A 12,151-nucleotide genomic window follows, 5' to 3' on the forward strand; every position below is an offset into this window, starting at 1 on the left:
TTTTTTATTTTATTTTTAGTTTTCCATGTGGCATTTAGTTTGCATGTATGACAGAGCTTGAAAGCACATGAAGGAGAGAGGAAAAAGATTCTATCAACCTTTGAAAGGAATTTCTTGTCTTCAGAAACAGCCTACTAGATGCTCATCTATGGGAAAGAATGCTCCAACCCTTCAACTGTGCTGGAGTCAGGGACAGCTGAGCAGGAAGTAGCCCATATAGACCTATCTGAACTGGGAATGTGTGCAATCCTAGGAAGTCAAAGCCAGGGCATTTGATCACAGAGCCATTTGGGTCAAAGGTAGACATGTTTACTTGAAATTTTTATCCTTCTACTTCTGGTTTGCTGTGTGTGTGTGTGTGTGTGTGTGTGTGTGTGTGTGTGTGTGTGTGTTGGGGTACTTGTGCAAAAGCCAGAAGGAGATGTCAGCTGTCTTCTTCAATTGCTTCCCCCTTAGTTTTTGAGACAGAGTCTGTCACTGAACCTGCAACTCACTAATCAGGCTAGACAGGCTGGCCAGCAAGTCCCAGGGACCATCCTATCTCTACTTCCCCAGAACTGGAATTATAGGCACATACCATTGCATTCAGCTTTTCATATATGGGTTCTGGGGTTCAAACTTGGGCCCTTACGAATGTATGGCAAGCACTTTACCAACCTAGCCTTCTTCCCAATCCCTGATTTTCTACTGATGTGTTCACTTATTTTATGTACTGTTAACAATAAGATGTTTTATTAGACATGTGAAATTCCCATGTCTTGATCAGACAGCTGTGTCAAAGTTGGACATTCCAAAAGAGAGAGAATGCTGATTCAACATTCTATGATGCTGTTTTCATCTAGGCTAAAACAAAATTTTAGAGAAAATGAGGTACCTCAACAGGGCTTACTTTAGAAACATCCAGTCAATGGCATGGAGCCATTTCAAGACAGTCTCACCACATGTCACGTGAATAAGGTTTCTACTTAATATAATCCCCAGGAGAAATCCCACAAGCTTCTCTTGCCACTTAAGCCATTGGCACACATCAGTCTGGCACCCACCTCCCTATTCTTAGACCATGTGAAATAATACTAGCCATCAGTCAGCCTGACATAACACCAGATTTGTTTAGGGGGCTATGACTAAGATAGCTTTAGTACCCTGCCTGTTGTTTTTAACAAAATTCAAATTCTCTCTTCTTGACTTTTGCTAGTGTGTGTTTTGAGACAGTTTCTCTGTATAGCCCTGGCCGACCTGGAACTCAGTTTGTACACCAGGCTGGTCTCAAGCTCAGATCTACTAGCCTCTGCCAACTAAGTGCTGGGATTAAAGGTGTACACCACCATGCCTGACTCTATTTGAGTTTTCATTATCAACAAAACCATCTCACTATCAAAAAGAAGAAAACTCTCAGAAGTGTTATACCTGTTAGTATAGGAATACTGACTATAAACTAAAATTGTATCTCAATACAAAACCAACCATCATTGGTAGCTGGCAGCATTTGCTCTGAAAGTCAGATACCATTTTCATTAGCCCCCAAAATAAACCAAGCCAGATGTAGTGAAGCATAAAACTGTGCAGAATGAAATTTTATGGTTGAACATGCTTTTATATGACATCTTAGGCCTCAGTCATCCTGAGCAGTTAATTCCATAGAGGGAAATTCGTAAGAAATGAAGACTCAGACTAATGTTTCTTGTATCAACCAAATGACCACTCATCAGTAAATGTCTCTAAACTAGAAAAACCAATCAACAACAGAATCTGTCCCTTCAACAATCTCAATCTAGATCACAACATACTTCCTAAACACCCAGAACCAACACCACCCACAATATGGAGCACACTGCCACGGGACAGAGCAAACTCAGGGCGTGATGAGATTACAGCAGAGCACAGGAGAACCTGCCTGGCTGAGGATGCTAGAAATGCTTCCCAGATGGCTGTTCTGAGAAAGTGCTCACTGTACTGTCCAGTGCTCAAGTGATTCTTCTGCCTCAGCCACCCAAACAGCTACAATTATAGCTAGCACCACTGTACCCAGTCTGTGCAACTCAGAATCTGGGGGACAGCAGTAGCAGTGTGGACGGGAAAGCCGATGACTGCAGAGAAAACTCAAGAGTAATGCAACCACATTTGGTCAGGTCACGGACAGCAGATTGTTTTGGTTAGTGTGTAAAATTCATGATGGTTTGTTTCTACAATACACTCCGCTGAGGTGTCTGTAAAGGCCTCCTATTTGAAACAGGATGAAATTCAGATTATAAGAATCCCTTTAAATGTACAGATAACAACTGTGAGAAAGAGGGGGGAATCCCCAGTAGCCAGAAAGGAAAGGAGTCTGAAAACCAGAGGTAAGAGTCTAGTTGAGCAGCAGGAGCTTAGGGAGCTTAGAATTCCTCCCAGGGCCGGGCGGTGGTGGCGCACGCCTTTAATCCCAGCACTCGGGAGGCAGAGGCAGGCAGATCTCTGTGAGTTCGAGACCAGCCTGGTCTACAAGAGCTAGCTCCAGGTCAGGCTCTAAAGCCGCAGAGAAACCCTGTCTCGAAAAAACAAAAAACAACAACAACAAAAAGAATTCCTCCCAGGAATCCAAAGGCAAGGGTTTCAACATCACACACAGCCAGGAACTGGCCTGAAGGAGGGACTTAGGACTAGGGAGCTCCTTCTGAGGGCTGCAACCTCAGTGAAAGCCTCAAGTTGATGCACCAGGCTTTGTTGACTCCCCATTGGAGCCTTACCCTCTCTGAGGGTTAGATGTGGGGTGGAGAGGGGAAAGGCAGGTAGAGCGGAAGGAGGGAAGGGGGAACTGGGATTGGTATGCAGATTGAAAAAAGATTGTTTCTTATAAAAAAGTAAATTAAAATAAATAGCTAAATAAATAAATGGCTGGAGAGATGGCTTAGATGTTAAGAGCACTGGCTGTTCTTCCAGAGGTCCTGAGTTTAATTTCCAGCAACCACATTGTAGCTCACAATCATCTATAATGAGATTTGGTGCTCTCTTTTGGCATGCAGGAAATATGTGTCAGAACACTGTATAAATAATCAATAAAATCTTTAAAGAAAATGTGCCAAAAAAGATAGAAAAATAAATGCCTACTGGCTGACTGGGAACCAAAGGCATCGTCTTTCTTCAGAGTTTGAGAAACATGATAGGAGCAAATGAAAATTCTGATCTCTAATGTCTTTGGGACTCTCACAAGTAAAAGCTCATTAAAGATTAATTCAAACTAAAACAAACAAAATGAATGATGAGATTAAAGGAAACAACATGGGTGAAAGTCTGCAAATATAGCAGAGACTAAAACCCCAAGATCTTAGGTGGAAAAAACATCATCATACTGAGAGATAATAAGAATAAAAATACTAATGTTAGGACAATTGAATAAGGTCTAGAAAAAGACAAAATTGAATCCATATTGCACAGCAAACAGATAAATGAAAAAATACTAAAGAAATCAAAGACTTAAACATAAAGCAGGAAATCAAACTAGAGGAGCTAAGAATTAAGAATGGTGGCTCACATTTGTAATTCACTGCAGTCAGGAAACTGAGGCAGGACTGCCCTGAGTTCAAGGTCAGGCTGGGCTACTTGGAAGGATCCTGTCTCAAAACAAACCAAAAGACTCCCCATATAATCCAACAATATTCTGTTTATAAGACAGCTAAACATAAAAGCATAAAAAGATGAATTCACAAAACAATCCCAAGCCTGCCATACTATTGATATCAGATAAAATATATAATGAAAAACATATTAGGAATAGAGAAGGTCCCTACTTAATGATAAGATTTCACTTGAAATGATCTGTTGTGGTTAACCTCAATTGTCAAGTTGCTTGGACTGAGAGACACCAAGGAGATTGGTAAAGCATATTTCTGGGTTTATCACCGAGGGCAAGCAAGTCCACAGATGACTGCCACAAAAGACAGGGACTGAAGGAGAAAGACCCACCCTGAATATGGGCAGCAAAGTCCAAAGAAAGGGTCCTTGGAGGGAAAATAAAAAGCAGACAGAAGTCCATCGGTGCAGCGCTGGCCCATGCACTCTTTCTCTGCTTCCCGGCATCCATGAGCTGAGCAGTCTGCTCTACTCTACCACCTCTTTCTCTGGTGTCTCAGTCACCAAAGGCTCACAGTGATGGGGCCAAATGGCCATGGACTGAAACCTCTGAAACTGTGAGCCAATATCCATATGTCCTACTTTTATTTACATCATGTTTCTTCAAAATAATAAAAGCTGACACAGAAAAATTGGTGTTATCTAAGAACATAACTTCAAAGTAGAGAAATAGAGAAGAAGAAACTAACACAACTAGAAAGCAAGGTATTTTAGTAGACATTGGATTTTTTCCATGTGAAAAATTCTACACATCTATAAAAATAAACAAATGGCACAAAGAACCCGTTCCCTCCTGGTCTGCTATACCAGTTTATCAGTTCATTGACAATATTGCTCATGGGCAACCCTGTTCATTGGCAACCCCAGCCCTTCCCCCAGAGTGCACTGAGAGAGAGAGAGAGAGAGAGAGAGAGAGAGAGAGAGAGAGAGAGAGAGAGAGAGAGAGAGAGAATTTTAAGACTCTAAAACAGGACTGGAGAGATGGCTCAAGAGGTTAAGAGAGCAACGGCTGCTCTTCCAGAGGTCCCAGCAACCACATGGTATCTCATCTGTAATGAGATCTGGTGCCCTCTTCTGTTGTGTGTCACATAATAAAGAAATCTTAAAAAAATTGAGAGACTGAAAAAAAGAGTCTATAAAATAACAGACAGATGGATCTCTGTGAGTTTCAGGCCAAATTGTTCTACATAGTGAGTTATGAGTTCTAGATCAGCTAGAGCTACATAGTAAAACCCTGTCTAGAAGAAGAAAGAAGAAAGGAGGAGGAAGAGGAAGAAGGAGAAGGAGGAGGAGGAGGAAGAGAAGAAGAAAAAAAGAAGAAAAAAGAAGAAGAAGAAGAAGAAGAAGAAGAAGAAGAAGAAGAAGAAGAAGAAGAAGAAGAAGGCGGCATACAATGACTAAATTCTACTGGTATATTATTATCCCTGTGGGAACTTTTGAGAGCATTTTCCAAGGCCCCATTTCAGACGTACTGAGTGGGTAGGTCACTAATGTGACGAGTACGGAACAGGACTCTGCAGACTGAATCAACTTGTCCAACACAATAAACACGGTTGTGTCAAAGTGTCGCCAGGTACAAATACACCTCAGCTACATTTCATGAACCAGACCACTTACATACATGAGTCAGCTTTCTACAAGAATAGCCTCACAATAATATATTCAAGAAAGTGTCTAACAAACTCTGATATACGTGCCATTGAGTAAATGCAAATGAGTTGTACAATATGGTCTAAATCTCTGAACAGAAACTGTCAGGATGTTTAGACTGGCATGTTTCTCACTTTTAAAAATGTAACTAGTTTTAGATCCGCAAGATCTCAGCTACCATTACTCATGGACTTGTCCAACTTTACGTTAAGAAATTCCTCAACTCTTTTACAGGCGAAACAGCTGCTTTACCTGTCAGCCCTACTAAGTCAGTGATCACGACACCTGCCAGGGACAGAAGGAGACAGCTTGCCTGATTCCAACATTTCCAAGTGGCAGTATATGAAATAACTAACTGGTTTAGTAGCTGTACAATGTGGGCAGACAACACATACCTCACAGCATTAGACAGACAGAGATGGGATTAAATAATACTAAAAGCCTTCTGGGAAAAGAGTGTGTTCTAGACAGTAGGCTGGGTTCATCCTGCTTTAATTGCCTTGATGCTGCCTGCAGCAGGCCATTCCTCACAAACATTTACATGTCTGCCACTTCCATGTCAAGATAATAAACTCCTCCACTGTCCGAGGTTATGCTGTTTGAAACTTTCTGTCAGAAGCACAGCAGCTAGCACAGCGGATTCATAAATGCTGGTCATGTGAGTGATCTGCCAGTGTCTGCAGTAAGAAGCAGAGCTGAGTGATAGCCAGGGACTCTTGGCTGCAGAATCAGATTTCTACCCATGAACTCACCCCCGCCTCCCATTCTTCTGAGGTTTATTTCCACACAGCTGAAACTTTCCAAAGCATCATTCCTGTCTTTACCCCGCTTCATCTATTTGTGTATGTGTGACGTGCACACAGGTAGGCATATGTGTGTGTGTGTATGTCTACACACGCAAAGCAGAGGCTTACACTAAGGTACCTCCTGGATTTCTCTCCACTCCACTCACTGAGGCAGGGTCTCTCACTGGACCTATAGCTTGCTGGGTTTACCGCACTCCAGAGTGCTACACCATGACCGCCCAGCCTTTCCGTGGGTTCTGAGGGTCTGAACTCCGACCATCTTGCTTGCAGAGCAAACACTTTATCTACTTTAACCACCTGAGCCATCTTCCCAGCCCCAACTCCTCTCACTTTATAACCCTCCTTTCTAACGCTCAGACTACCTTCACTCTAGAAGACAGAGAGGTGACAGTCACGAGAGGACATAGCTTAGACCTACCTCACTCTAGAAGACAGAGAGGTGACAGTCACGAGAGCACATAGCTTAGACCTACCTTCACTCTAGAAGACAGAGAGGTGACAGTCACGAGAGGACATAATTCTATGGGCCACATTCGCTTGGTCAGAAAGAATTCAAAGTTGTGACAGGCATCACAGTCACACAGTGGAGTAGGAATGAGACACTTGCTGGTGAACGGGTCAGGCATGAGAACATATGTCTCTAACAGCTCAGGCACCAGGCAGAATCACAGGACAACATTCAGGCTGAGGCTTCTCTGAGATCACATGGCTTAGACAATGAGATCTCTGCTGTAGGAAGTTCGTATGAAGTCAGGCTTTTGTTTTCCTTTTCATCTCACCAGTTTGCATCACTTTTAAGATGCTAAGTGAAAGTGTTAGACGTTTCTCAGAAGAAGATATACAGATGGCCAACAGACTCAAAAACACTCAATCCACCCACCAGAGGTGTGCAAATGAAAGCTAATGAGACATTGCCCAGCGCCAGCCACAGCAGCTGCTAGAAAGAACAAAGATAACAAGTGCCAGCAAGGATTTGGGGAACAGTGAGTCCTCATGTTCCCGGGAGGAACATAAGCTAGTTCAGCCCATGAGGAGCAACATGGAAGCTCCACAAAAAGTTAAAAGCAGGCCTCCTCTCAGCCTGTAAAGGCACTTGCTGACCATGCTGATAACCTGGGTTTGATTTCTGAACCCACATGGGGGAAAGAGAGGAGGACACGCAGTGCGTCCATACTCACACGTCATCAACGTAAAAATAAATAAATAAAAAACGGAAGAACCGTATGACCCAGCAATCGCAGTCCTTGGCGTACATCCGAGGAGAACTCAGTACCTGAAGAAACCACTGTCTCCCATCTTTATTCGCAACACTACCAACAATAACCTATAAGGGTGGACAGCTTAAGGGCCAGTCAGTTGATAAATGGGTAAAAAAAAAAATGTGATCCAAATACACAACAGAATAATGTTGAGCAATAAAAAAAAAATTGCTACCCAGTTACCTGAGGCAACACAGATGAACTGGAAAGCCTATGTAAGTGAACTAAGCCAGGCAAGGGCAAATACCACATTATCTCATTCATATTAGAAATCAAACTAAGAATCTCACAGGAGTCAAGAGTAGAAATGTGGCTACCAGAGGTTGGGTAGACAGAAAGATAGGCAGATATTGATCAATGTACGAAGTTAATATAGAGGAATAAGAAAGTCTGATGTGCTACTGCATAGCAGGGGACTACTGGGATGTCCAACCTTTTAACACTGAGATAGGATACTGTCACCTCAAGTGTTCTGGGTCTCATTAATAGCTATCCTGGGACACATGTGACCACAGGCTACAGGTTGGAAATGTCTTCTACAAAATGATGATGTTCTGTGTTGTTCAAGAGAATTTTGAATGTTCTTACCATAAAGAATTACAAATATTTGAGTAGAAAGCTGTTTATCCAGAACTAAACATTACACAATGCAGACATGCATTAAAATGTTAAATTCGTCTAATTTTTATGTTTTTATGTATTAGATAAAAATCTATTTAAGTTAAAAATATCAACCTGGGCTGGGGAGATAACTCAGTTGGTAAAGTGCTTACCTCACAGTCATGGGGGCCCAAGTTTGATCCCCAGAAACCACAGAAAAATGACAGACATGGTTGGTACACATTTGTAGGCCAGCACCGGGGAGGTGAGAGAGGAAGACCCCCGAGGCTCATTGCCTCGCTGGCTCATTTAATTGATGAGATCCAGGCCAATGACACTTGCTTCCTCAGTGGAGACAGGTATTTCTGAGGATGTCCCCTGAGGTTGTTCTTTTTTCTATGTGCACAACCCATATGCAACATACAGCATGTGCAACCTTCCCACATGAATATGAATACATATACACACACTCACTTAAAAATTTAAAGGATAAATATTAAAGAAAAAATAAAGAATAAATGTAAACAAGATCACATCTTTAGTCTAAAGCAAGTCATGCAAAGAACCCTTTAGTTGACTTTAAAAGAAAGAAATTAAGTACCAAATGACAAATTCCTGGCCAGTTAAGTGTGTACAATGCATTATTTTCAGCAGGGTCAGACCTCCCAAAAAGCATGAGGAAGGATATAAAGTAGCCACTTATTTATCTACTTGTTCCTTTACTAGTCCCTGCATTGAGGGCACATGGCCATATTCCTGAGATCAGATGAGATCAGGCACATTCAGGGTCATATGGCCGTAGACCATAATCCCAACACACAGGAGCAATGGTAAGAAGGCCATGAGTTCAAAGCCATGGTTTATATAACAAGATCCTGGCTAGCAGAGCTACACGGAAAGACTGTTGCAAAAACAAGAACGTTGAGTTTCTTCATGTTGGACATGGTATGTAAGGAGTAACCTTGCAGTGTGAATTCACAGACCTTAGCCTGAGAACTCATTTCTTGAGTAGCAGACCATCATGGCCTTAATGGTTGTGCACTCTGCTCGCTGTTCCTTATTTTAAAGCAAGTTAACTATGGTCTACTTACCCTACTGTCTCTGTATATGTCGAACACAACTGCAAAGAAGAAAAAACTCGGTTACAAATAAACTAATACTTTTATAATCCATATCTTTTGTTGAAACTCAAGTACATTTTATTACTAAACACAACAGAAGATCATTAGCCTTGAATACTTAATACTTCTAAATCTCCAAACTCAGTCAGGAATGGTGGCCCACATTCCTTAGCACTGGGGAAACTAAGGCAGGAGGATTGCTGTAAGGTCAGGGTCAGCTTGAACCACCAGTGGTATCCAGGCCAGTGGACTACAGTGTGAGACCCTGTCCCAAAACGACAATTAACTAACTCATTGATGAAAGAAAACTCCAGACATAAAAGCATCTCGTGCTGTGTTCCCTGTTTAACTGCCTCCTTCTTCTCTACCAGCAACTGTAATGATTCCTCATACTTAAAAATGCAAACCAAATGCCAACATCATCTGAACCAGTTGCTTCCATGGGCAGAGGAAGCTGTCACCAAGAGAAATACTAATAAAAGGAGCATCCATTACTTATCTGAGGCGTGAAATGAGTAAAATTTGTCATAAGAAAGCACAAAATGTAATTATAAGACAGCACAATTCATCTTCTTTTTTAATTAAATCTGCTACAGAACTCAGTCGTGGCAATAGAAAAGGCATAAATCATAGATATAATTCTAAGCTATTCAAAAACTCTCTTACATACCACAAACTTTCAGTTCCTCAAAACACCCCCCAGCTGTCTGCTCTGCAGCCATTGCTATCTTTGATTATACAGACAGATGCTAAAATAGAGAAGCACCCTGAGGAATGCACAACATCTACAAGCACGGACAGAGAACTGCACTGGCATCAAATAATGTTACCTGATTAAATGAGGTGAAATGCACACAGAAATCATCAGGATATCAACTGATAGAGGAACACGCTAAGAGCACAGACTTTGAGCAGAGTGTACAGACGGACCACAGTGAGTGAGGCTCAGTGACCAGTCTCGCGTCACTGCACTGACAGAGAATACTCACAGTCTTCATCTAAGAACTTATACTGTATGTGTTCCTTGAAAAAGTCTTGAATACATCTGCGAATTTCTTCTTTTTGTTTAGAAATATGATCATAGTATTGAGTGTAGTCCCTCTGAGAAATACCTGGCAAGAAAACATTCCACAGATGTTATTATACAATGCTCCTAAAACACCAACATGTAATTCAAAGTAGTAATCAAAGCCATTAAAGCTGGCCAAAAGGCCAAGCAGGTGAGCACTGCAGCACAAATGACTCAACCACAGAGGTCACGGGTAAGAAAATCTTTATTTAGCTCCACGATGCCACACATTCTTAATTTTGGAAGTAGTTATTTTATTTAGCAGAATGGAAAGAATTCAGTCACCAAAAGGCTTGTTGAGTAAAACATGCGAGTGGCAACTCTAAACCTGTGCATGTGCACTTTTATTTTTCTACGACAGTCTTTTCAAATCAAGCCTCTTCCACTGGGGTGGGGGAGTAGCCCTCTCACACACCCGCCTTCTTCACGCTCTCTGAGTCTATTCTTCTTGTCTTGGGAAAGCTGGTCTATCTTTAGAGACTGATCTTTCAAGTCACAGAAAATCAAATATTCCCTTTTTTTAAAAGTGAAGGGGCTGTTATATGAATCCCTCAATGTATTCAAGTCTCAAGGAAAAGATGTCTGCTATAAAGAAAGGCTTCTGGTTCCTTAGCCACACACCTAGGTCTCTCTCTGCATACTTAAACTTAGGACTATCTAACGGTCAAATGCCTACATTTATTTTAGTTATGGAAATGAATGCTGATATCACATTCAACGAACAGTGGTGTGATGTGGGATTTCCCCGTTGTATGCTGTGAATATTATCATTGTTTAATAAAGAAGCTGCTTTGGTCTATGGCAGGGCAGAATATAGCAAGGTGGGAAATCAAAGCAGAGATAGAGGAGGAAAGATGGCGGAGTCAGGGAGATGCCATGTAGCAGCTGAAGAAGAAAGATGCCAGAGCCTTAGCAGTAAACCATGAGTCTCATGGTAAAATAGAAAATAATAGAAATGGGTTAATTTAAGATGTAAGAACTTGCTAGAAATACACCTGAGTTATTGGTCAAACAGTATTGTAATTAATATAGTTTTGTGTGATTATTCGCATCTGGGTGGCCAGGAAACAAAATCACAGTCCCTGTTTACAGTGGTGAGCTGATATTCAATTATACTTCCCTTTGTTAACAAATTTATTTTATAGAACACATGCAGAGATCCACAGCCAAACATAAGACAGAGCTCAGGAAATCCTGTGGATGAGGGGGAGGAAGGATTGTAGGAGCCAGAGGGGTCAAGACCATCACAAGAAAACCCACAGAATCAACTAACCTGGTCTTACAGGGGCTCACAGAGATTTAATCAACAACAAGGAAGCCTGCATGGAACTGACTTAGGCCCTCTGCATATATGTTACAGTTGTGTAGCTTGCTCTTCTCTTGTGGGACTACTAACAGTGGGAGCAGGGGCTGTCTCCATGTGTTTGCTGGCTTTTGGAACCCTGTTCTTTATACTGGGTTGCCTTGTCCAGCCTTAATACAAGGGGAGGTCCAGTCTTACTGCACGTGATATTCCATGTTTGGCTGATATCTATGGGAGGTCTGCCCTTTTCTTAAGAGAAATGGAGGAGGAGTAGATTGGGGGAATAGGAAGGTGAGTAGGGAGAGCTGGGAGGAGAAGAAGGAGAGGAAACCTCAGTTGGGATGTAAATAATAATAATAATAATAATAATAATAATAATAATAATAATAATAATAAATACATTGGAAAATTTTTAAAAGAAATTATCTTCAGCATTTAGCTTGAATAAGTGATACCTAACAAAATAATAACTTCAGAGGTAAGAACACAATGTACTTGCTTGTTGAATATATTTTCTTTTGCTCATGTAATAAACAGTGCCCTACTAACAGAAATAAAGATTGTAGGGGGCTAGAGCGATGTCTCAGTTAAGAGTACAGACAGTTCTTGAGTACAGGGGACAGCGCCCATGTTAAGACTTCTTAGGATTAACTCTCTCAGCTTCAGCTCCAGGCAAATCCAATGGGCATCTGCACTATGTTTGTATAACCCCACATAGAAACACACATACACAA

General features: G+C 41.5%; 1 protein-coding gene across 1 annotated transcript in view; it reads right to left on the minus strand.

The window, feature by feature from the left end:
* Positions 1-12,151, minus strand: part of Cdc123 (cell division cycle 123) — a 41,622-nt gene that overhangs the window by 3,051 nt on the left and 26,420 nt on the right. Inside the window, exons 9-10 of the mRNA XM_038333226.2 lie at positions 10,035-10,157; positions 9,016-9,044 (exon numbers count right to left, since the gene is read on the minus strand). Of these exons, the coding sequence (XP_038189154.1) occupies positions 9,016-9,044; positions 10,035-10,157 (152 nt within the window). The remainder of the gene's footprint in view (positions 1-9,015; positions 9,045-10,034; positions 10,158-12,151) is intronic.

This window comes from Arvicola amphibius, chromosome 6, assembly GCF_903992535.2.
Source record: "Arvicola amphibius chromosome 6, mArvAmp1.2, whole genome shotgun sequence".
NCBI classification, from domain to species: Eukaryota; Metazoa; Chordata; class Mammalia; order Rodentia; family Cricetidae; genus Arvicola; species Arvicola amphibius.